Consider the following 27,596-nt stretch of genomic DNA (forward strand, 5'->3'; position numbering starts at 1 on the left):
AGTCAAGACTTAGCACAGTGTGTCTTCATTCTTATCACGATATGCTGCAAGTAATTTCCAAACTTCACACGTAAATCCTGCACAAGACAAATGGTGCATCTCAAGTCATGGATCTATGACGTCACATGTGATGCGTTCACAAGCATCGGTTCACACAACATAGCGGTATGTTCATTTGTGCATTGAACCAGTCTAATATCAGACAAGCTGAATATGAGCAAGTCTTCATAATAACCAACATGTTTAGCATTCGTGTTTCTTTTGGCAGTGGGGGCAGTCGGATATCCCAGTGGTTAAAGCGTTCGCTCATAAATGCCGAAAATCTGGGTTCAATTCCCGACATGGTTCCAAAGTGTAAAGCCCATTTTTGGCATCCCCCCGTCATGATATTGCTGGAATATTCATAAAAGCGGTGTAAAACCAAACTCACTCACTCACACACTCTTTTGGCGGTCAGTATATTTATGATTACTTAGCACACACGGGGCCACTCACTTGTATTGAAGTTCCGCGACACAGTTCGGCTATCCTGATTACCAGTGACAGCGTAGGAGTTAACTACATATTCCTCCCCTGCTGACAGATTCTCCAGCACAGCAACAGGGTTCTCTACCGATATATTCCTGAAATACACCAAACATTTCTCCATATTAATCATTTCTTTTGACAGCAGTCACAAGGTGTTGAAGAACAGTGAGTTGGATCAACCGACGATTTAAACAGCATTTCTTAAATATAATGGTGTGAAAGCTCTATGTGTACAGCCCAAATTGGTGCAAGTGTTTACGTTTACCAGTTGAGCTATGAGCAGGGTGAGGTGATGAACTAACAATTGAAATTAGGGAAATTTAAAGCCATCATCATAGTATCCTGGTATGCCACAGTTCCTATTTGAACAATACAGAACAGCCCAAAGTGGTGCAAGTGTTAGACATTTACCAGTTGAGCTATGAGCAGGGTGAGGTGATGAACTAACAATTGAAATTAGGGAAATTTAAAGCCATCATCATAGTATCCTGGTATGCCAAAGGGATGCAACTCTGCACAGTTCCTATTTGAACGCTACAGAACAGCCCAAATTGGTGCAAGTGTTTACGTTTACCAGTTGAGCTATGAGCAGGGTGAGGTGATGAACTAACAATTGAAATTAGGGGAATTTAAAGCCATGAACATAGTATCCTGGTATGCCAAAGGGATGCAACTCTGCACAGTTCCTATTTGAACAATACAGAACAGCCCAAAGTGGTGCAAGTGTTAGACATTTACCAGTTAAGCTATGAGCAAGGTGAGGTGATGAACTATCAATTGAAATTAGGGGAACTTAAAGCCATCATCATAGTATCCTGGTATGCCAAAGGGATGCAACTCTTCACAGTTTCTATTTGAACAATACAGAACCTAGATAACCATGTTTTGGTAAGCAGAAACATTGAGATACTGACCTCTGTTCAGTCATGCCTTCAACGTGGACAATGAAGTAATCAGGGTTGCTGTCTCCAGTCTTAGCCAGGGTGACTGTGGCGCTTGTCTCCGTGACAACAAGAGATGCATACGCTGGGGGGTCGGGTTCTGGAGATGGAAGCATAGTTTTAGTCATATTGTCATAAGTGTCATTAGCATCAGTAGTATCAGACATGAGGTTCTAATGTTGACAGTAAACACCATCCCCCAGAACAAAGACATGGATTCTTCACACAACAATCATCTGTTGCAAGACAGATCTACTACACTGCTTCCCATCTGCATCAAGATGCGAGGACGGTCGTGGCAGGTGAACCGGGGAGAACTTTGACTGCCCAATCCAAATGAAGGATGCTTCGGTTCTTGATCCAGTCAGATGTCACCATCACATTAGTTTGAGCTACGGAAATCAGACATGGTTGTCTGAATGTTTCACTCACTTTTATCAAGAACCGAGACACTGATCACCTGACATGACAGGGAAGAGCAGAAGGCCAGGGTTTGATCTCCGGCCACTTCATACCAAAAGACGTTAAAAAGGTGGTACTTGTTGCTACCCTGCCTGGTGTTCGGCATTAAGGTGCTAAAACAAGGACTGGTCGGCTAGGAGTCAGTATACGGTGTCTGAGTGGGGTATTGATATTAAACTGTAGCAAGCTAGCGAGCACTATAAAATTGTCATTAGTCCGGACCAGTACAAGCAGCCACACATGCATGCAAGTCTTAAACGTGATGTTAACCCCATTTCCCCTCCTATGGAAGCATCTTCAGATCTCCATGCAGCGAGGTATCGTATCAGTGAGTGAGTGAGTGAGTTTGGTTTAACGCCGCTTTTAACAGTATTCCAGTTATATCGCAGCGTGTCAGCTTAATGTGGGAGGAAAGCCCATAGTGATGCAGGTCTCAGACGTTTACCACTTCGGTGAAACCCACGAGCACAGGTATGGTGCTGACAAACCTAGAATCATAATCGGGGCGAACCAGGATTCGAACCCACAATCATAGGTTTCTGGCATGCCCAAGGGACGCAACTCTGCACAGCGAATCGCGGCGCCTTCGACGACTGGGCCACCCGTGCCCCCAGTATCGTATCAGAGTGAAAGATGTGTATAAATGAGACTGGTATTTCCTGCAACTGCTGATGCACTTACTGGTCCTGAACGTCCTTGTGATGTCATTGCTTCTCACGGCCTTGGTGGTGACAAGCACAGATACTTGATAGACAGACCCGGGGAGGAGATTGACGATAGTCGTCCTTGTCTCCTCCTTGTCGAGGGTGATACTGACCATTTCCAGTGTGGGTTTGGTCAACATGATGAGGATGTTCTCAAAGTGGGAGTGTTGGGGCAATGTCCAGGAGATGGTGAGAGCTGTGGTGTTCTCGGCAGTCCCCTTCAGGGCAGTCGGGCTCTCCGGAACTGCAAAAGCCAAACGAGGCAGAGTTACAGCTAAGCAGCATATTTAAATAAACCCCCAAAATATTCAAAACCCAATTACTTCCAAATAACTTGCATACAGAAACACATGTATTAAATGAAAAACTCAAACGTATAAACACAGCATGCGTAAATACCCAATGAAGCTTTTTCAGCATGTGTACAAAGGAGCTAATTTCCAAAACACAATTACGAGCTAATTTACTTTCAAAGTCAAGCCTATATATTTAGAACAATTATATACATCTTAAATATTATTTCAATTTTTCGTAAAACTTAAAATGTTCACTCATTGTGGGAAAAACCCAATAGAGTGATGAATAGATAAGTGAAAACATATTGGTCACCCAAAGAAAAATGTAATAACCCAATTAAATATGAAACCTTTGAGTAAAAACTCAATTGCTCAAAAAATTATCTGGAGCTTTGACAAAGTAATAGAAAGCTCAACTATAGGGGATATATATATATATATATATATATATGCTGTGACTTTTGTGCTGTAAATTCTGATTTCAGCTACAAAATTGAGAAATGAAATTTCACCAACAAAAATAATAAACCTTGCTTGCTTCAACTCACTTGTAACGAACAACTTCAACCTTGCAGCGCTCCTCTCAGTCCTGGTGACGGAGGTGACATGAACGTTGTAAGAAACGCCCCCCATCAAGGTGTCCTCGCTGAATGTATACATCCCATCCGACCCAGACTCCAGGGTCTTGTTGAATATTTGCTCAGCCGTTGTCTGAGTGTTGACAACGGAAACCTCAAAATATTCCACTTCTGAGTGTACCGGAGCAGACCATGTGGCTTCGATCCGACGGACACCTGCAACGCCACCTAACGGGCTCACCGGGTTGGGCTCTGAGAACAGAATGGGAATGATAAACACAAACCTACCCCCTAAAAACTCACAGATGTTTACTTCTTGAAGTAAATGCATTTTTTACCAGAAAACAGTATGACACTCTTAAGCAAGATAAACAAATCACTATACAATCATTAGGGTAAGTGCATAAGCTAAGTTTGCTCTTCAGGAAGAGGTCATTATTTCTTAGAGCTATCTGGCAGTAAACAAATACACTTGAACAGTTTCCATTGTCATTTTGATTAAACCCAGTGTCCTTCCTTTTCCTACATACAGTCAAGTCTTGTTAATCCGAACTCGCTCATATAGCACTCATTCATAAGACAATCAGCTTCATCCGACACTAATGATAGGAACCAACAAAATCAGTGCTATTTAGTGGGGCTGGGATTATACATCAACTGTGCAGTCCAATAGGTATCATGGTAACTTGTTCATGATCCGATACGATCTCACACTCTGTGTCCAACATCTTAATTTGCAACAAATTACCAAAAATCACTCAATTAATCAGTCTTGATAATCCAACACAGTGATCAGTGTACTTTGTGGTCATCTGCCCGTGAGAACACGGCCAGTGTTTTGATGCTAGACGAGTTGGCTAGTAGCTGCATATTACAACGGATGAAGAGATAAACTTGCTTAGCCAAAAAACAAAACAGGAATAATCACATTTAGATTGTGATGCAACCAACCGAGTGGGATTACTGGGACTTAACTGTATATTGTTTTCGAAAAAATATCAAACATTTCCATGGTAGACAATATTACCCCCAAGGTCTGAACTCACTTGTGTTCCTCTCTGCCGAGATGGCAGTGCTGGTCAGATTGTCCCTCGTGGCAAACACCAGCACCCGGAACAGATGACCAGGAAGTGACCCAGGGGCGAACACACATGGCGGGGCAGCGGGACATGTTGCATTTAATTCCTCCATCTTCTCTGATTCCATATATGATAACCGATAACCATCCTGAAAATAACACCTTGCTCATCACTGCTTATACGCATCATCAACATTCTTAAAGCGTGGGTCACAGTAGGTAGCACATCATAATATGGTAGAGTTCATTTTGGGAAAATATATAAAAAAACGTCAATGTCAGTCTCATTTATCTGCCGCAACAGATTCCATCGGATTGAAAATCAGTGATGACACCTTGTTTTCATAAAATGGGTAAGCAAATCCTACTCAACTGGTAGAACCCGCCACAGACAATTTGAATAATAAAGTATGTGGTCTACACAACAGTATTACTGCCATACGACAACGGTCTGTAAATAATCAATTGATGGACCATTCTAGAGATGGACAAACAAATGACTGACCAGACAATCAAGTGATGGACCAAACAATCAAGTGATAGACCAAACAATCAAGTGATAGACCAAACAATCAAATGACTGACCAGATAATCAAGTGATGGACTAGACAAACAAATGACTGACCAGACAAACAAATGACTGACCAGACAATCAAGTGATAGACCAGACAATCAAATGATCGACCAGGCAAATAAAGTAATGGACCAGACAATCAAGTGATGGACCAGACAATCAAGTGATTGACCAGACAATCAAATGATGGACCAGACAATAAAGTGATGGAGTAGACAATCAAATGATGGACCAGACAATCAAGTGATGGACCAGACAATCAAGTGATGGACCAAACAATCAAATGATGGACCAGACAATAAAGTGATGGACCAGACAATCAAATGATGGACCAGACACTAGGGATGAAGTCATGAGATGGAAAATGAAGGATTCAGTCCAGTGGTAAGCAGAAAACCTTCCCTACCTGCAAACTGTTCGGAGCATTCTCCCATGAGGCCGTGAGATGGGTGGTGTTGACCGCTCTCACCACCAGGTTGATCGGGGATGACGGCACTGTAGTGGACAAGGCATACATTAGATAACACAGTCGTTTGTACATCGAGCTGAGACCCAAATAACCTGCATATTCGTGTTAAAATATGCAAAATAAATTACCATAACCCAAATGATTTTGAGTTGCTTGTGAACAAAAATGCTGAAAAAATTTCAAAACCCCTACTGTATAACACCAATGTGAGTAATTAACCACAACAGACTTTTCAGCTTGCGTACACAAACATCATCAAATATCTATATTTACTGACAGAATTCAATCCTATATATTTAGAACCATTATATACATCTTAAATATTATTTCATTTTTTGTAAATCTTAAAATGTCCACTCATTTGGGGAAAAAGAGTGATGAATAGATGAGTGAAAAAAAATATTGGTCGCCCAATGAGAAATGTAATAACCCTATTAAAATGGAAACCTTCGAGTAAAAACTCAATTGCTCAAAAGGGTATGTGGAGCTCTGATATTTGCAGCAACGTAACCAATAATTTGTCAATCCAAACTGTACAAATCGGAATGCCCTCATGAGAATGGTATCACCCGTGGTAACAAGCTTTTGCTGGATAACACAGAAACAGCAGACAGGCCCTTCATCACATCACCCACCTGTCGTGATTGTCACAGACTCCGATTCATTGCTGGTCTTATCTCCCGTCACGGCCTTGATGCTGACATCATACCGATGTCCCGGGTGCAGTCCGGTCAGGTTGAAGGTGGTGCTGCCTGTACCCTGGACGGTGCTTTTCCCGCTGTTCAGCTGGTCGGTGTACACGATCTGGTGGGATTCCTGTGTGCTGTTGTATCCTTCGTCCCATGTCAGTTCCACCCAGGTCGTCCCGACCGATGTTGACGCAACACTCACGGGCGGCAGAGGAACTAGAAGATGGAAAATGATGGCAATATCATCCAGTGTTCAGTCTGCTTGGTTAAGAGGCGGAAACAACAAGATAGTGACAAAAAGGTGGGATCAATTTCAAAATTGGGGTTATTCTTAAGTTCTTTGTTGGCACAAACCTGAAAGACATTTAAAAGTGTTAACAGAATGAAACTGACAAAACAATCAAACAAATTCCCTGTGCTCTATACCAGGAAAGGTAACAGTGTCACACACTGAAGTGAAGTGAGGTGAGTGAGTGAGTACGGTTTAACACCACTTTTAGCAATATTCCAGCAATATCACAGCGGGGGGACACCAGAAATGGGCTTCACACATTGTACCCATGTCGGGAATCGAACCCGGGTCTTCGGCGTGACGAGCAAACGCTTTAACCACTAGGCTACCCGACCGCCCCAAGTGAGGTGAGGTGAAATTAGATTTGACGCTACGTTCCAAGATTATCGCACCTATATCATGTATATAGCGATGTGCACGCACTCAGCCCTCTAAGTTCGTTTTGTAAGAGAGCCAAGCCGCTCCTAACATGACTATTTTAGGAGCCTAACCCAACTTTTTCGGAGCCAACAGATATCTTAAACAGATATTGTCACCAGTTATGTTGACTTTTAGGTAGCCAAGGCGAGCAGTAGATAAATTTAGGTCACCAATCATAGATTTAAGTCACATTTGACCACCAAAATGGTCGCTTTTTAGATTGCTGTGCACATGTCTGAGTGTGTGGCTGCTTGTATTAGTCCAGACTAATGCCGGTTTTAAAGCACCAGCCTACTGAGATATAATGCCATAGTTTAACATGAATGTCCACTTCGACACAGTAAACAGAGATCCAGATAAGCTGCGTATCTGCGTAAAATACGCATCAGAAATGCAGAAATACGCAGGAAAATAATATCCAAGCGTATCAAATACGCAAAGAACCTTACAGATAAGTTACAAAAATAAAACTTGTGCGTATCATCAAAATATTGTGAAGTAACCCTGCGTATTCGATTGGCAAATCAGCAACTTATTTTGAAAGTATAAACGGGCATTCCGTCAACCTTGCCAAACTCCACGATGACAGTTACATCATGATCATTTGCCATCACACTTTCTTGTGGAAGTATCGTGGTATTTTTGAGTCCTATAAAGCTCTCGAACCCACTCACCACCAGTTTGCAGGGACTAGATGAATAGTGTTTTTAATCATTTAACTTAAATACCCACATGTGTAACAAGTAGTGGGTAACAGAAATTTGAATACCCAGATAGAATAGCTGATACGCAGTGATTTTAAAATGCATGGGTAAAATACCCACAACACCAAAAGCTTATCTGGAGCTCTGCAGTAAAGCTGACTGGTCCCCTTAAAGACATCAAGAACATTGCAGATCATTGTTTCACTGACTCTGTTCACTTATAGGTCGATGCTCTATGACATATACTTTCACGCAAAACTGTAATTTAAAGATGATAAGTTTTTTCTCTACAGGCTTCCATGGTAAAGTGTGTATTTGGAATGGTAGTAAAAAAGAGCGCCTAGCTCAATAGAACGCACACTGACCTCTTTCTTGTTTAAATTGGCAAGTTATACAAAGTCATCGAGATTCAAAAAACAAATACCTCAGAAAATGCTAAATATTGTGAAAACTGACAAACTAACATTCAATACGACTTATGAGTGTGGGTGAGCAAAAATTAACGTTAAATCAGCAATATTTCAGAAATATCGTGACAAAGTAAATGCGATTTAGAATTAGTGCCACTATCCACAACTTACCCGTGTTGACGCTCTTGATGAAGATTCTGCCATCACTGCTGTTGCTGTTGCGGAAGATGTATACGGTGTAGTTGACGCCAGGGTACAGATTGGCTATTGTGTGTTCGATGTGGGTGTGGTTGAAGGGGGAGTGGAAGTACAGGTCAGTGATGAAGATGCCTCCTGTCCGGTGGTGTTTTAGCATATACTGTGTGTCATTGACAGGATCCACAATGTCCCATCTCACAGTTACAGTGGACTCGGTGGATGCGACGGTCGCATTAAAGTTGGCCAGAAGCTCGGCCCTCGACACCTGCAACAGATCGTTAATAATATACAGGTGTCCTTGGAAACAATTGAGAACCAACCATTATGACATGAACAGTATCAGCTTGTGAGTACTTCTAAGCCAGGCAAGAGACTGTAAAAGTCCAGTTTCCACCCTTAGTGAATCAGGCTGGAATTATGGAGTTATATTTTGGCTGGTGTAACGAGTCTATGCATAGTCCAATCAAAATCTGGTAATGAAACCGACATCCAGTTCGTAAACTGACATGCAGATTTCAGTTGATTGCAGGATTTGCACGTATACTGACAACTTAGCATCAACAGATATTTTCCAAGTATTTTCATGTTTTTAATCAAGGCGTTCATGTGATTTGATGCACTTAGCGAAGTAAGACCTGTTTTACAACAATAAGATCTTGATTATCGACCAGAACGTCATCACTGGGCGTCGCCATTTTATTTGAAGCAAAGGCAAGTGCTGTTAGAGGTGGAATCTGATTGGTTGATAGGAGGGAACATAGAAGGGACATAACTCATAATAGCCAGTGGTCAGCGCTCAATCGAGCTCAGAAATTCCAGCCTAGTTCGGCAAGGGTGGAAACTGGACATTTAGAGTCAGTTACCTCCCTTGCCTCGGGAAGATGGTTACCTACGATAATGGTAGACATGGAATATGAAAAGTCCCCAGGAAAAGCCAAACTAACTCTCTTTCCTACTCAGCAACATTTAAATATGCCCAGATACATTCGCAACTTATATGTGAGGTATCAATATATCTATCTACTATTAAATCTTGTTTGAAAGCCGAAATCATATACCTAATAATGACAACACTAGGGCTGGGACGAGTCCAAATTTACTACCCGGGTACCCACACCCCTATTACCGACCCTACCCGGGTACCCACTGTAGGTCTCAAGAGATAGGTCCAAATGTCCGACTGGGAATAGTCTGACCGTAGCCCTGGCAAAATGTATTTAGATACATGTCATGCATAAACTGAAGTTGACTGAAGTTGTATCTATATTCATACATATAAAGTCAGAAGGAATGTGTGCATAGTCAAAAAGAAATGCAAACATCAGTCACTTTTAGTATAACCATAGAGTTCTAGATAATTTTTTGTCATTAAACACTACATCACATGACTAACCACGGGTCCTGGTAGTCCTGTCAGTACCCGGGTCCTACTCAGTACCCGCCCGACCCGAGTACCCGAGTACCCATCCCTGCCCTAGACGACACCTAATACCCCTTGTGGTACTGATGTCGTTGGTTGGTTGGCTTGTTGTTTTACGCTGCACTCAGCAATATTACAGCTGTATAACGGCGGTCTGTAAAATAATCAACTCTGGACCAGACAATCCAGTGATTGATATCATGAGCATCGATCCACGCAATTGGGATCGATGACCTGCATCAACCAAGTCAGCGAGCCTGACCACCCGATCCCGTTAGTCGCGATTTACGAGCATAGTTGCTTTTTACTGCAAGCATGGGTTGCTAAAGACCTATTCCACCCCGGATCTTCACGGGTCGGTACTGATGTCAAGTAATGAGGTCGTCCAGTGACAGGTGGGCCTATTGTCTCTCAGAAACAACCACCTGGACTATTAAACAGCCCTCACAGAACCAGACTTATCTCACAACAAAAAATCAATGTGTAGCAATTTTCATACCACATGTTGGATACGACTGACCTGCTTATCGACATCCACTACACCATACACAGGACCATGGTCATTGCCTGTGTATGAGATGTGCAGAAAATGTCCATTATTTTGCATTATGTAAACCTCACATCTGACCTGCTTTGATGTAGTCATAAAAAATGTACTCAATCCTTAAATAAGGCGCATTACATTATATATAACTTCCACACAAGAGAACAAGCAGTCTCGCCGCCGAAACAGGGTTTACTTTTAAAGGCAAAACATCTGTAAAAATTATATGAATGGATTGCTAAAAATCAGTGATGACACCAGGTGTTCGCAAAAAGGGTAAACATGTCCTGCCCTACTCCGGGTAGCACCTGTTAAATCACTGCCACAAATTTTTAAAAGAATGTTGTCAATGTACTAATTTCTTATGCTTTAAATGAATATTTTTCAGAGCTCCAGATAAGCTTTTGGTGTTGTGGGTTTTTACCCATGCATTTATAAATCATTGGGTATCAGTAATGCTATCTGGGTATTCAAATGTCTGTTACCCACTAGTTTTTACACATGTGGGTATTTAAGTTAAATATTTAAAAACACTATTCATCTAGTCCCTGCAAACTGGTGTCGTGTGGGTTGGAGAGCTTTATAGGACTCAAAAATACCACGATACTTCCACAAGAAAGTGCGATGGCAAATGATCATGATGTAACTGTCATCGTGGAGTTTGGCAAGGTTGACGGAATGCCCGTTTATACTTTCAAAATAAGTTGCTGAATTGCTAATCGAATACGCAGGGTTACTTCACAATATTTTGATGATACGCACAAGTTTTATTTTTGTAGCGTATCTGTAATGTTGGTTGCGTATTTGATACGCTTGGATTTTATTTTACTGCGTATTTCTGCATTTCTGATGCGTAATTTACGCAGATATGCAGCTTATCTGGAGCTCTGATTTTAGGCATTGGGTGATCATCAATGTTTCAATATGTCTTAGCATAATGTGTCTGGTCTTAAACACATGACTTCCAATAATAGTTGGTATTGCCAACATAGTGTTGAACATGCATCATTTTCTGTAACATGTCGAAAACAAGTTCTATCTTAAAGAATTGTACATTTCATCATGAATAATTGATGCTGTCTTGCAATCAGCATGGCCTGGCTGTCTTTCAATAATCTGAAACTGTCAGTGCTTAGTAACAATGCAGGCTTGCCATACTCACCTACTCAACAACAGCACCACTGAATATTTAATTAATCAGGCATTAAAGACATCCATGTGAGCCCTGGGGCTTGGAAGAATTATTTTTATATATTAAAGCCTGTATATCATCACATTTGCTTAATATGTTTTTGGTAAGTCAAACCTATTGTTTACTATTTCATGGTTTAAAGATCATTTTGTGTAAATAAATCTAAAAGGAAGAGAATATATGGATGTCAACTTCTTTCTATGAGGAACACAATGTTTCGGAGTATATGCTTACTCCTTCATCAGGTGAAATGCATCAGGTGATATAAATCTTGTTCGTTTGCTGGACAAAAATGTTTCATGTTATTTTTGGGTTCCTGTTTGTGAAGTGTTTGTCCGTCTTGCAGTATTCCACAGCCATGATAGGTTGACAACTGACATGACACTAGCAACATGGCATGTCAACAGCTAGCACGACACTAGTACCATGACATGTCAACAGCTAGCATGACACTAGTACCATGACATGTCAACAGCGCCATGGCATGTCCCTGGCAGGCATGACTCACTATCAGAGATTGGCATGACCAACTGGTGAAACTTTGGCTCATGTCTAAAAACATGGCATCAAACAGTTACTTCAAGCCAATTTCTCATCTTTGAGGATTTGCCCCTCAGAGGCGACAAACAACAGGCCGTTTAATACCAGAGTCCGTCATCAAGGTCACGGCTGGTGCGAGTCTGTTTGAACTGTCCGCTAAACAAATGCGGCCGAGGTATCTTTGGCCATGTGTCATACTCTCATCAATGCAGAAGATATTAACACGCCGAGTTTGCAGTTGCTGGCTTATTGCAATAGTTTGCATCACTTCAAAAAGATGACAAATATGGACTAACAAAACTGTGATATTGTTTCATCAAACAATGCCTGTTAACTTTCCATGTAGGTGTAAAAGGTGGATGTTTATTTTGTGAAGTCCCTTACATGCTTGTGTATGTTTTTCTATCAGCATAGATCTGATAATTCTTTTACCAAATTCTGATTCATTCAGTTTGTAAGGAAACACATTTTCAGGAAAGCAATGAAGATGAACAAACATGCTTACAGGGATGTGTCTCGCCTTCCAAACTAAGTGCCCTCAATGGCAGGCACACGGGGAAACATTCCTAGTTTTAAAAATTGGGATTTCTGTTAAAGTTTTTTTAATTTTCTCAAATTAAGAGATATTCTAACATTCAAAGAAGAGTGTATGTCTGTTGTTTTGTTTGTTGTTAACCGTGGCACTCAGCAATATTCCAGCTATATGATGGCAGTCTGTAAATAATCAAGTCTGGAAAGACAAATCCAGTGATTGACATCATGAGCATGGATCGACGCAATTGGGATACGATGACATGAATCAACCAAGTCAGAGTGCCTGACTGCCTGATTCCCTTAGTCGCCTCCAACGACAAGCATAGTCAAGGAAGAGTGTCCTGATGTCAATGAAATACATTAGTCACCTCCACAGAGCCGTAACATATGATGTAAGGTGTGGTTGAAAGAACATGAAAAACGTCAAATAATGAAATCACAATGCAGCTCATCACATGATTCTTAAATTATTCATAGCAGAACCCCACAAGCTCGTAACTCACATTAAAGAATAAGACATTTAACATCCAACATGCGATGCAGCGTGTGCTTGTGACGAGAACCCACTGATCATGCTGATAAAAATAACATCAGAATTACACTTGGAGGCTTCAGTGAATTCCAGCTGCAGATTAAATCTTAATTTCCTGGAGTTGTTTCACTGAACAGCTGCAGCAGGGGGAAGGCAATCTCTCTCCATGAATAAATTATGAATAACCGGTAATCATAATTTTCTCCATAGAAACTAACAAGAAAGACACCTCGACCAAATGCTATACAGAATGATAAACCCTTATCCATGAGTCTAACTGTCGCACCATTGTACAGTTAACGTGGTTAACATACCATAATAATAATAATAAGGGTGTGTTGTTCACAAGGGTTTCCCACTTCATGACCTGAATTCCCAGACAGGGTTTCCCACGACATGACCTGTGTCTCCAGACAGGGTTTCCCACGACATGACCTGGGTTTCCAGACAGGGTTTCCCCCTACATGACCTGGGTCTCCAGACAGGGTTTCCCATGACATGACCTGGGTGTCCAGACAGGGTTTCCCCCTACATGACCTGGGTTTCCAGACAGGGTTTCCCCCTACATGACCTGAGTTTCCAGACAGGGTTTCCTACTACAAAACTTAGGGTTCCAGACAGGGTTTCCCACTACATGACCTGGGTTACCAGACAGGGTTTCCCCCTACATGACCTGGGTTACCAGACAGGGTTTCCCACGACATGACCTGGGTGTCCAGACAGGGTTTCGCCCTACATGACCTGGGTTACCAGACAGGGTTTCCCACTACATGACCTGAGTTTCCAGACAGGGTTTTATGCTAGAATTGCACATGAGCCAACGCTAAATTTTACCAAAGAAAAAATATGAAAAATAACATGTTTGAAAAAAAACCATGTAATTTACCTTTGACATGTTTAATTCTAACCACAAATCAATATTTGTATTTTTTTCTACTTCTCAACAGGTTAGCTACGAAAATCCATAAACTCTGTCAAAATAAGAAAACAAATTTGTCTGACCTTAGATTTATCAAAAGAGCAAACATACTTTTTCTCCTGCATCCCGTACATCACCTTAATAAGTACAGCTATGAATAGCTGAAGTGACAGAACAACAGATCCTAGACAACGCGGAGCCAATACACTGCAGCAGCACCTCAACTAGCAAGCAGTTCATAAGCTGCCTTCTCTTGTCACCCACGTCACAATCAAAATTTTCAATTCTTCGTAACCCATTTGTAAAAATACCTCCACGATCATTATTCTGCTGTTGACACGGGTTTTCCGCGTTCAGGTTAAGCACCTCACACACTTCAATTAACATTTCACCTGAGGCCACCAAAAACAACCCAAATATTGTGTCAACTACATAAACACACAATATCAATATCCAAATTAAAACAAGCTTACAAACATATGGTTATTTTCTAATTCCTCTCACTAAATGTGCTTCAAGCATGTCAAGACCTCCTACAGTAATTCAGTCAATTGCATAATAAGCCACTTCATGGGGAATATAAACAAGCATGGCTTCCTTCCAGTATACAAGTAATTCCTGTGTGTATGCTCGTTCTATTGTTCTGTTTGAAGTGGTCAGAGAGGGTCCAGTGGTAGGTACTCATTGCCCTTTCCTCAGCTGGGGGAAGCACGTTCTTGGCATCCCACCTTGCAATGCAGTTGAAGTTGGCATACATTTCAAGCAGTCGGGAAGCCATGGCTTTCAGTCAGTAAGTCATGGGGCAAGTCATTAGCTGCGTTGTGCAACTCCGATAACAGGTCTTAGCATGAGAAGAGTGTGCCAATGGGTATATGTAACTCCACTGAGGTCAACGACATTGTGTCAGGGGTCAACTATGTGTCTAGATGAGTGTGTGTTTCTACTGACCTACTGACACACAGAGAGAGCCGGAATAAGTTCCCACTGGTGTACAATGCATCACATTACAAGGCATTGTCAATGTGGGTCTCTCGATGGTCATCCATCATCAAGCTACAGTGATATTATAGACTAACATCTAGTCTCTGAAATGAACATACCATACAGAAAAAACAGTTGTTCAGTTGTCTTAATAAAAATATCATAAAAGGGAGCCCAGTGACTCTCTTCATTTCAGATACTGCAGTAATCTAGACTTGCCAAACATTATAGACTTGCATGGGCTGTATTTGATACATAATTGTATCAGGGTCTGTAAGACAGACTAGTGATATTAGTACATATTGGGATACCCTGGTGAGGTGAAATGGGCTTTAACGTCACGTCCAAGATTATTGCACTGATACAGCGACATACATACAAGTGAGTGTGTGTGGCTGCTTGTACTAGTCCGGACTAATGCTGATTTTATAGTGCTAACCAACTGAGATACCATGTAGCAGTTTAACATGAATACCCCACTCAGACACAGTACACTGACTTCGGGGCTACCAGTCCTTGTTTTAGCCCCTTAATGATGATCGCCAGACAGGGTAACAACAAGTACCATCTTTTAACGTTTTTGGTATGACGCGGCTGGGGATCGAACCCTAGACGTTCTGCTCTCTGGGCGGACACTCTACCACTAGACCACTGAGGCAGTCTTGGATAACAATATTGACAGACGTATACAGATCACTTAATAAGTTTGTATTTGTATTTAAAAGGTTACACACTTTCCTCAAAATAAATGATTCTTTAGAAAGCAGGAACTGAAATGCATGTTCTCAAACATGGAGGAAATCTGACAGTCAAACATTTTAGCATAACTAACCATGCTAACAATCCTGTGTATGTATTTTATGATGTCACAGTCATAATGAGGTCATTTTCAAGCAAAGATTCAGCCTCTTAGAAAAGGAGGCTTGTATATTCTGATTTATCAATTCACATTCAGTAATCATGTAATCTTGTAGAAAAAATATCCCCAAGTGAGTTTCTCCGAGTTCTGCGTTTACTCTTTGCATATGTTCAGTGTGAGTCACTACCACCGATAAACATCCTGCATGTATAAAAGTTAACCCCAACCCTCAACTGAAACCTAAAAAAATTAATAAAATGAAAAGCATGAAATATGATGAAAGGAAGTGGGAATTTTATTCCACCAACGAGAAATAATACAATATTCCTTCCTTCCTAAGGAAATTGGTCAGGTAGCCTAGTGGTTAAAGCATTCACTTGTTACACCGAAGACCCGGGTTCGATTCCTTCCATGGGTACAATGTGTGAAGTCCATTTCTGGTGTTCCCTACCGTGATATTGCTGCAATATTGCTAAAAGCGGCTTAAACCCATACTAACCCCTACGGAAATTAAAAAGTATATTTCAAATTTAACTTTTATTTATTTCAACCTACCAACCTCAATTTTGGGGCTAAAAATGGGTAACATTCCAAAAAGATCTAAGCTTTAAATATATATTTCTAGAAGTTTGATAAGCAATATCTGACTATATCAATCTGTCTCTGACTAAGAGCAAGTTTGAAAGTGTAAACAGGTCGTTACTTTCTACTTGAATATGTATACCAATGCAACTCTAAAGATTCATGTGATAATAACAGCACCTGACAACATATTCACACATTCAGTCTAACTTGAATATTATATGTATTGAGTGGTCCAGAGTCATAGGCTGACTGAGTTGGATTCAAACTGCCAACAATGACACACTAGTAAAGTGACTCATGCAAACAAATGGGGAATTTATGGAAATTGCATCGGTCAAAGAGTACTTCTTAAGCAAGCCCACAAAGAGTGTCAGGCACTATACATTAACAGCATGAACAAGAAATAGTGTGTGTGAGTGTGGAACTGGGTGTTTGATGCTGCTTTTCATGTATTTTAGTTATTATGATGACGTGTCAGTTTCACGTGGGAAGAACGCCCAAAGTATGGCATGTATGTGACTTTTAAATCCTTGAGCACTGGTAGAAGTGAATTGTATTTATTTATTTATTTATTTATTTATTTATTTATTTATATTAAATTTATTTATGTATTTTAAATATTGATTAATTTATTTATTTATCTTAATTTATTTATGTATTTTAAATGATATTTATTAATTTATTTATTTATTTTAAATTTATTTCTGTATTATTTATTTATTTATTTATTTATTTTAAATATTTTTTAATTTATTTATTTATTTATTTATTTATATTAAATTTATTTATGTATTTTAAATATTGATTAATTAATTTATTTATTTTCAATTTATTTATGTATTATAATGATATCTATCTATCTATCTATCTATTTATTTATCTATTTATTTATTTTAAATTTATTTATGTATTTTAAATATTTAAATATTTATTAATTTATTTATTTATTTATTTATTTATTTATTTATTTATTTATTTATTTATTTATTTATTTATTTATTTATTTATTTAATTTATTTATTTATTTATTGTCATAGATTCCATATCAATTTCTCACTACAGCCAGAATGTAATCCAATAGGACCAATGAAACACACAGAGAGCAAAACGAGAGCATGTTATCTGTGACTTCCACACAATCACTTAGCCTGGCCTCTGGTCCAAGTGTCTCATTAACCTGCATTCAGCATGTGGAGATGGTGGAGATGGCTGCTCCCTGGGTTATCTCTGTGACAAACACCACTCCCCTGAAACATGCCTCCACGGCTGGAGTAGATGCCTCGCAATGACTGCTGCAACGCTCTACAAGAAATGCCAAGCCTGTAACATGTGTGTCACAAGACTCACTACCCAAGCTGACATCCCCAAAGTTTGCTGCAATCAAAGACAAGCCCAATAATGTAGGATTCTGACTTTCTCTCCATGGAGTAATGATGAAACAAATGTTCAATGCATTGTGATACGCTGTGCGGGATGCAAGTATTATATCAGCAGCTGTAAAATGTAAAATAATGTGAACATATACTGTAAACCACTATTTGTGCTTGAATGTACAATGTCTTATTAACTGGCTCAAATCTAAATATAATTGAGTGTTCTTTAACTTCTTTCGAGTAGTATATGTAACAGTTTGGCGACAATTCACTTAATTTAATGATCAGGAAATGCTTACTTGACATGTCAAGTGCATTTTTTCATGTTTTGTATTGTATATGGTAAGTTTAACTTATTATGCAGATATGTATTGCCTAGCAGGACATGTATTGTTACTAGAGTCTTCATGCACCAGTGCAATTCATGGTACATTTTTTTCTGTATCGATACAGGATGATCCATCTTCTAAAATACATCACTGCTCATTTAATGACCCCCTACGGTTTTGTCAGTCAAAAATCACAAAATGTGATTAAAATAGTGCTAAAAATAGACACAACAAAGATATGTCTACAGCTAGCTTTTGAACCTGCTCTGAAATATTTATAGTCAAGACATTTCCATGCGTTTTGACGTAATTAATAATATCGCGATACATATCGTACCATGACCTTTGTATGGTGATACGTATAGTATCGTGATCTCGCTGTATTGTTTCACCTTTAATTATTACAGCCCTTACAGCTCCCTTCATGGGCCATCAAGGTTCCGTCACTGACGACAAGTTATCAAGGTTTCCTTTGACATCCACCTTATACATCCTCATCCTGTAAAAGGCGACTATGCTTGTCATAAGAGGCGACTAACGGGATCGGGTGGTCAGGCTCGCTGACTTGGTTGATGCATGTCATCGATCCCAATTGCATGGATCAATGCTCATGATATCAATCATTGGACTGTCTGTTCCAGACTCGATTATTTACAGACCACCGTCATATAGCTGGAATATTGCTAAGCATGCTAAGTGCGACGTTAAACAACAAACCAACCAGCCAAACAACATCCTCACCCAGTGTGTATGCAACCATGGCATATCTGACTCCCATGAAGCAGCAAGTGGATTGCAATGCTTATCCTACATCTCAAACACTGTCACATTGAACAGGCTCTTAAGTACACTGAATGATAGAACTACATCCTCAAAGGCTTTATCAGGAGAACTGTTCTTGTCAATCTGGTTTCAATAAAACTACAAAGGCTTCCCAGTTACCCTAAAGCCAACTACCCGTTTCTGGTCCTGAAAGACCTGTCCAAGATGGCTGCTCCACAGCAGGAAATGTACTGCTCTCCTAACCTCTCCTCTACCAGTGTCAGGGACCTGAGCTGATTGCGTGTCTGGAAGACAAGCTGTTGTGTCCTCCCACTGTGACCTGTGACCTGTGACCTCTGACCCCTTGTTATGTTGCAGATATTGTGTGTATGTCATGTAGCAGACAGCGTAAATGTCACAGCCACATTGTGAGTGACATAACACACGTGTGTACATTCTTCGCAGATGGCATACCATTGTCTTACCTGGTACACTGTTAACACACATTTAGAAAGTGGTCAAATTAACAAATGTTTTATTTGGGATGACTTGTCAGAGGAGTACCCAAAGTATGTGATCTAAACTACGTTGTCCGCTTTTCATTATTGTGGAAGCCTCGGTGGCTGAGTGGGTTAGATCGCCGACTTAATGTGCCAGTGATTAGGTGCCTCACTCTGGCAGTGTGGGTTCCACCCCTGATGGGCCTCAACACACAAAAAAGTACGAAAATCTGTACGTTACCAAGAAAGTGTTATCCCAAATATAACATTTGTCACATGGTACACTGTTGTGGTACACTGTTGTGCCAGCTGTTGTGGTACACTGTTGTGCTAGCTGAGGATAACAGGTAGCTTGTAACTCACACAAACACAACACAGTGTTACTGTAAACTTGTGTACACTTGACATGCCACATTCTTTGAGGCCTCACAATGACGAGAGAAGACATGCATTGCCATAAAATAAACAAATTCAGCACCTCGGTCATATGATAAGAGGACAAGTTTTGATATTGCTTTGGGACAAAACAAAACAATTAGTCAATATTTATCATTCAGTTTAGCATCAGCCATTGCTCGCACTGCATCACAGTAACCATGGCTACCATCTGACACACGCCCATCTCCATTCCAATTTCCATACAAATTGCTTCTGCTACATAAAACTGTGATCAGTTCCAAGAAAACACAACAATTATGCTTCCACTTCAAAACTGAAGGTGGAACGGGTGGCCCAGTCATTTTAAGGTGCCCAAATTTACTATGCAGAGTTGTGTCCCTTAGACACACCAGAAAGATAATGATCGTGGGTTTGAATCCCGGTTCACCCCAATTATGCTTCTAGGGATGTCAGCACCACATCCATGCTTGTGGTAAAGGTCTAAGACCTGCATTACGTCAGGCTTTCCTCCCACATTAAGGTGACATAACATCATATAACTGGAGATCCATGAAGATCCGGGTTGAATAGGTCTTTACCAACCCATGCTTGCCGTAAAAAGCGACATAATTCTTGCAATAAAAGGCGACCATGCTTGTCGGGTGATAAGGCTCGCTGACTTGGTTGATGCATGTCATCATATCCCAATTTCATATGTACATATTGATCATTCTTCTAACTGTTTATGCACCTAACCATTATTCAAGGTGACCCGTGAAGATCCGGGGTAGAACAGGTCTTCAGCATGCTTGCTGTAAAAGGCGACTATGCTTGTCCTAAAAGGCGACTAACGGGATCGGGTGGTCAGGCTCGCTGACTTGGGTGATGCAAGACATCGATCCCAATCGCGGATCGATGTTCATGATGTCAATCACTGGATTGTCTGGTCCAGCCTCGATTATTTACAGACCGCCATCATATAGCTGGAATATTGCTGAGTGCTACATTCAACAACAAACAAATCATATAACTGGAATACTTTTCAAAGTGGCGATAAAACCCAATTTTCTCACTCACTCAAAATTGGATGAAAGTGACAATGTCCTTTCATTTTCTGATGTTGTTTTCAGTAAACAAAGAAGGGTTAGAGCCTACCTAAACATTGATTAATTGGATAGCACATAGAACCCATTTATAAAGCCCAATCATGCAGCAACTCCTGGGTGTTTGGGCAATGAACATGTGTAGATTTCGGATCAGCTGACATGAGATTACAGTGTCAGCTTGTAGACTCCAACCAGTGGGACATGCACAGCAAATACCTCCAGTGAAAGCAAACACAACATCAAAGATTTACTGGCAGAAGTCGGAGATGAATGGCCAGAGTGATTATTGGAAGCATGACTGTATAAAAGCCCTGATTCTCAGGTATCAACTCAGGTCACGATTTAGGTGATCAATAAATAGACTGTGGACGAGACCTGTGTCAGGCCAAGGGAGGACTTTTGATCTCTTTCAAATAAACTCCCCAACCAGTGTTCTTGTATGAGTGACAAACTACCTCTGAAATCTGAGCAGCACCAACAACACAAGTCTGGAGTAAGCGAGCGTGGTTTTACGCAGCTTTTAGCAATATTCCAGCAATATCACGGCGGGGGGACACCAGAAATGGGCTTCACACATTGTACCCATGTCGGGAATCGAACCTGGGTCTTCGGTGTAATGATCGAACGCTTTAACCACAAGGCTACCCTACCACCCCCATTAACAAGCTGTGAAGTCTGTCATCAATAAAATAAGAAATTGCTGGGAAATTAAAAAACAGTGATATTCCAATTCACTGTCTTCGATTGTGTGAATATCCACCGACATTTGACACATGAAAACTAAATATTGTGGCTAAGAAGTTAAAGAACAATCAATTCTTTCATACTACAGTAGTTAATCTGTGATGCCATGACTCCAACGAAGTGAAAGAACGCCTGTGACTCTTTCATATTACAAAAGTTAATCTATCACACCATGACACAAAAGAAGTCATGCATGACAGATTAACTATAGTAATATGAAAGAATCAGGTGTTCTTTACCTTATTTTGAGTAGTATTACAATGAATAAATTTACTTTTATTTTTCACTATGTTCAGTAAATTGTCAAAACGTCAGCCTGTTAATCCCTATGTCCTCTCCCAAGATTACAAAAGGATTATCTAACTTCAAAGTGCACCATCACAATTGAGATATCCGATGCACCAAGTGCCTCCAATAAATTGACCACAGTCTTGAAAAGAGCTAAGCTAAGAAATATTTAAGAAACCAAAACTCAATTTATCCACCAAAAAAGAAATATTGTCACAATCCCAAGACGGTAAAGTATGAAGAATTTACAGATTTACTAAATCGCTAAAACACTTAAGAATTGTAGTCTTCTTCAAACACAATCTGGCAGGCTGACAAATACCCTCCATCCGACGTGAGCATGACATCAAACACAGACCACGCACTGCTCTACACGGGGACATGTCAAATCTCCTAATTGAACATTCTCAACATTAAACCGTAAATAATCTGAATTCACAGGGTATTAACTGCCAACTTTTTCCTCATCCTTGTAATGAACGGAATACATCCTCAAGACCACCATCCTCGCCACTTCCAAAACTTTCTTTTCAAGTGTGTACACTGAATTCAAAGCAGGCCAGGTAATGCAACAATTGGCGGCATCAAATCTATTTTGGACACGTTTTTCAACCTGCAATTGCAATCTTATTTTTTTTTTAAAGTGTTAGAAATACAAGCTTTAGAGGAAGTTGAGAGGGAATAATAAGATTGAGTGTTTATCCATCATTATTTGTTCCATTCTTGTGTCCTTGCACTTATTTTCTCATCAAACCACAGTAAAACTTCCAAAACATTCCACATCTACTAAATATTCAAACACGGAGTGTTAAATCTTTTTTTCATACAGTATAACAAACACAGTTTGTCGGCACAAATTAGATCTTCAAGTAGATAAAGTCTTTCTGCATGTCGTAAGATTAATTAGCAACACAAAACTGACCCATCCCCAGCTGACACTTGCATTGCAAAGATGTTCTTAAACATCCTGTAACTATCTGCACTTGAACAATGAACATTAGTCACCGTGCAAAGTACATCTGCGGTGTGATGATTGACAGTTAATGTGTCCGCATATATGACAGAGATTTATCCAGGATTCTAAACTGAAGTGCCCCTGGCGGGCATATTACATTTTTTTTGTTATTTTATGTGTTTTAACATTGTATATTGAGATTGCATTCTTTGCAATAACATAAAACTAAGCATTAAAACCTCTTCATTTTTATTGCATTGTTATCAGCAAAATACAGGTTTTCTTTACCAGTGTTTACAAAGCCAGAACATTTGTTATTTGTCATATATATTACAATGAATCGGGAATGTTTTTAATCCCAATTTGGGAATTGTAATGTCATTTATTGCAGACATGGGGCTGAATATTGGCCTCTGAGCGGGTCCAATTAAATCCCTGCATGAGGAAAACACCTTGATGCTAACCATAAGTTTAAGTTTTAATAACAGGTTTGATTCTCAAGTAACCTTAAATAAGGACTGAAAAACTGCTCCAACAAAATTCTTTGATTTGATTTTAATATGCAAATATAACACTTCTTATTCTGGAACAAGGAGTGTGTTAATGTGTTTGGACCAGACAAACCAGTGATTAACGTTAGGGTATGATGAGCCTGATCAGTTATCATCCAAGGTCATCTCTTAGGACCATCACTAGCTGCCGGAGACCAATTCTAACCCAAATCTCAGAGATTCAGCCGATGACTTCTTGAATGAAGAAGTACCATTTGGACAGTACACAGTGGTACAATTATACATAATTTGGGCGGCATTACAACTTTTCGTATTGTGATATATTGCATTACGATTTATGTAGCAATACGCCAACCCTAGTGAACAATATCTATCTCCAGATATACTAGCTCTACCTGGGGAACAATATCCATCTCCAGATACACTAGCTCTACCTGGGGAACAATATCCATCTCCAGATACACTAGCTCTATCTGGGGAACAATATCCATCTCTAGATATACTAGCTCTATCTGGGGAACAATATCCATCTCTAGATACACTAGCTCTACCTGGGGAACAATATCCATCTCTAGATACACTAGCTCTACCTGGGGAACAATATCCATCTCTAGATACACTAGCTCTACCTGGGGAACAATATCCATCTCTAGATATACTAGCTCTACCTGGGGAACAATATCCATCTCCAGATACACTAGCTCTACCTGGGGAACAATATCCATCTCCAGATACACTAGCTCTATCTGGGGAACAATATCCATCTCCAGATACACTAGCTCTATCTGGGGAACAATATCCATCTCCAGATACACTAGCTCTATCTGGGGAACAATATCCATCTCTAGATATACTAGCTCTATCTGGGGAACAATATCTATCTCCAGATATACTAGCTCTATCTGGGGAACAATATCCATCTCTAGATACACTAGCTCTCTCTGGGGAACAATATCCATCTCTAGATATACTAGCTCTCTCTGGGGAACAATATCCATCTCTAGATGCACTTGCTCTATCTGGGGAACAATATCCATCTCTAGATACACTAGCTCTACCTGGGGAACAATATCCATCTCCAGAAACAGGAACAAAAACACCCAAAGCACATAACAAAAATCTTGATTTTCTTTTTAAAATCAATTATAAAAAGTTATTTTAATCAATTTGATGGGCTGAAGTTTTCTTATCATGTTGGTAACACAAATGATATAATCCCAACCAATACCACACCACATCATCCCACAGACAAACAAGCCAAGTTTTCCTCAGACTCGCAGGTATATGTGTTATTATAGAATATCATCAGCATAACCCCACCTGTATTTCAGTATTGTGATGGCCAGAGTCGCGGACACAGTGATGCACCGTGCGACATGTCCGTCAGCATGTCACCATCGTGTTGACAGATCGGTGCACTGACACAACAAGGCATTGATCACAGGAAGCCCCCAATTCAACATTCTACTAAGAATGCCCAAAATGTCCGTTGCATCCCAGAGAAGAACCTTGAGACATGTGTGCTGGTTGCGGTGATGCAATTGAAAGCTATTAATGGCAGAATGTACATAGTCTGAGTTTACACTCACTCTCTATCATGTCTTGTTACAAGTTTTTAAAAGAATGAGTACTGTATCAAGGACGATTCGACACGAAACTTGTGAACATGGTGAAGGGGATCCAAGTTAAACATTCCATGTAGATATTACTTCCATTGAAAATTCACTGACAGATGTAGGCTTAATAATTTAAAAATATACTTTGATAGAATCTAAGACAATAAAAAAACCAGCAGATCTGCAAACAAACAAAAAAAGTAGTAACTTTGGTTTGCTGTAACAGTGAAGTTGAATACTTATGGATCGATGCTCATGATGTCAATCACTGGATTTTCTGGTCAAGACTCAATTATTTACAGACCGCCATCATATAACTGGAATATTGCTGAGTGCAGCTTTAAACAACAAAGAAAAAGAAAAAGAAAAATTAATGCTCAGATATGTTGTCATACAAATAGCTTTCGATATTGTTACAGAACAGAAGCAGTTTGAGCTCCATTTCAAGTTGATTGAACATAAATACTCAGTTCAATAAGTTGTTGACTTTGGCGTTTCATAACATTATGACATATCTCAGTCTCCCTTTCAAAATTGGTGATGTATTTCCTCATAATTTAGAAATTTTCACTGGCTAGCTGTTGTCAGTTTCATCTAAATCCTTTTTAACAACTGACTAAAAAACACTTACTTAAAAAATATAATAAAGCAAATAAAACATTTTAGTCAACAAAAACTTTCAAAATTATATCTGAACTTAACCTTTCATCTTGCAATGCTGTACGTAAGTTTCACTAATAACTGTCAAGCATTTAAGACAAATAAATAACACAAATTGGTTTGTTGTCCTTGTGAGGGAGGAAAAAGGAAAAGCAAAATGAAGACTTGATCTTCCCACCACCTGTCTAGCAAGGGGAGGTAACCCATCATTGTGTACATTACAAGCTCGGGTAAACAGTTAGAATTCTCAGACGAGACCTCCCATGTTCCACAGTCATTTGTTAAGCTCTGAAACAATTCAGTATATGGCCAGCCCCATATTCAGCCCAGCCCTCCCCACAGGACCATCTTGACAATGTCTACATCACTTGACGGTCACTTCACAATGCTCTTGTTTCCCTACAACTACAATCTATATCATAGCCTTGACATTCCTTAAACCTTGAAGGCAAACAGTTTTGACTTTTTGGTAAAATAAACAACGCTTTTGACATATGCACTCTGCTGATAAGACAGACGTAAATAAATAAGGTTTTACACTGATCTGTGCTAGAGTGTCAGGTTTTAGTGGTTAAATACATATGAAACATGATATTTCCCTGTTGAAATGAAAAATATTTTTAATCTTTCTATTTTCTTCAACAAAAACAAATGTAGATATGCTGTTACTTGTTGTCCTACACACAAGTATCCAAAATAAATATTTACATTTGAATATTTTTAATAAGTTAAGACTGTTTGAAGGGAACCACGGGTTGGGTCGGCCACAGGCATAAGTAAGCTTAGCCTGTGACAGTCACAGCCACAAGGTGGTGCAATAGACAGAGACAGGCACATCTGTCAACACCCGTCACCTTCAACACGCAACTGACAATACTTTCACAGTGACGACTCTGTGACTGACGGCCAAGTAGCGAAACATGGTGAAATGTGACAGTTTTACTCTTAACATGCTTACTCCCGAGTGTACCACAGGAAATGTTGATGTCTATTCTGAGAGGCTCGGACTTGAAACACTTTCGCTTTGGAAATACTTGATGTAAGAATAGGATAGGGCATGAAGTTACATGAATCCCTGGTATTTCAAGGACAGGATATATGTTAGTGGGTGAATTTAGAATATGGAAGATATGTCAGGGTTGGTGAAGGAGAGGAACTGACGATGATCATTTATATCAGTCATACTTTGAGCATGTAATCCAATCAGGATATTTTCGGCCTTTGATGGATATAGGTGAATGTATTCAGTGACAGTCAACACTGAAATTAACATGAGATGTACATTTCGGTCAGTGGTGACTACCAGTGAGGTGAATGTAATTATCCAGGTCATCAATACCTGCATCACCAGAGCTGATATTACAGAATGACCATGTCCTTCATGCCCATTGACCGGTCAGTGCTGACCTGTTACGTTCACAGCTACTTACAAAGGCCATTGATCTCAGTGTTTAATACTCTGTCCATATGACATAATGTGATCGAAGCTCTCTCCTCTATACCTAGGTGTTGTGGAGATATTGACATAACATTGTACATTTCACATATGAGTAGCGGGTGATATGGACGTATATTTCACACATGAGTGGCGGGTGATATGGTCATATTTTGCACAGGATTGGCAGGTGATATAGACCCATATAACCAGCCAGGGTGTCTGCAAGGATGGAGATCCCTGCTTAGCTAGTCACTGCTTCACTGGTCAACACTGACCAATCCTGCAGTCAACGAAACATGTGACTGGTCTTTGATTCTGTTGTCCATCAATCAAACTTAACTCTGTCAACTGGATGTCACATTCAAGGTTAACTGATGATCATGATGAGATATAAACAACCCCTAATCAACAACTATAAACCTTAAAGGAAAACATTTCTTTTTCAATTATTTACAAACACCAAAATAATGAATTCCTAAGAGGATT

General features: G+C 39.8%; 1 protein-coding gene across 4 annotated transcripts in view; it reads right to left on the minus strand.

The window, feature by feature from the left end:
* The window catches only part of LOC124150677 (receptor-type tyrosine-protein phosphatase beta-like), a 63,990-nt gene that overhangs the window by 29,905 nt on the left and 6,489 nt on the right, over nucleotides 1–27,596 (minus strand). For all 4 annotated transcript variants that reach the window (XM_046522678.2, XM_046522676.2, XM_046522677.2 and 1 more), the window contains exons 2-9: nucleotides 8,317–8,608; nucleotides 6,266–6,535; nucleotides 5,568–5,656; nucleotides 4,556–4,736; nucleotides 3,480–3,761; nucleotides 2,613–2,879; nucleotides 1,443–1,569; nucleotides 496–623 (exon numbers count right to left, since the gene is read on the minus strand). In XM_046522678.2, the coding sequence (XP_046378634.2) occupies nucleotides 496–623; nucleotides 1,443–1,569; nucleotides 2,613–2,879; nucleotides 3,480–3,761; nucleotides 4,556–4,736; nucleotides 5,568–5,656; nucleotides 6,266–6,535; nucleotides 8,317–8,608 (1,636 nt within the window). The remainder of the gene's footprint in view (nucleotides 1–495; nucleotides 624–1,442; nucleotides 1,570–2,612; nucleotides 2,880–3,479; nucleotides 3,762–4,555; nucleotides 4,737–5,567; nucleotides 5,657–6,265; nucleotides 6,536–8,316; nucleotides 8,609–27,596) is intronic.

This window comes from Haliotis rufescens, unplaced genomic scaffold (assembly GCF_023055435.1).
Source record: "Haliotis rufescens isolate VD_foot unplaced genomic scaffold, xgHalRufe1.0.p SCAF_119, whole genome shotgun sequence".
In the NCBI taxonomy this organism is placed as follows: Eukaryota; Metazoa; Mollusca; class Gastropoda; order Lepetellida; family Haliotidae; genus Haliotis; species Haliotis rufescens.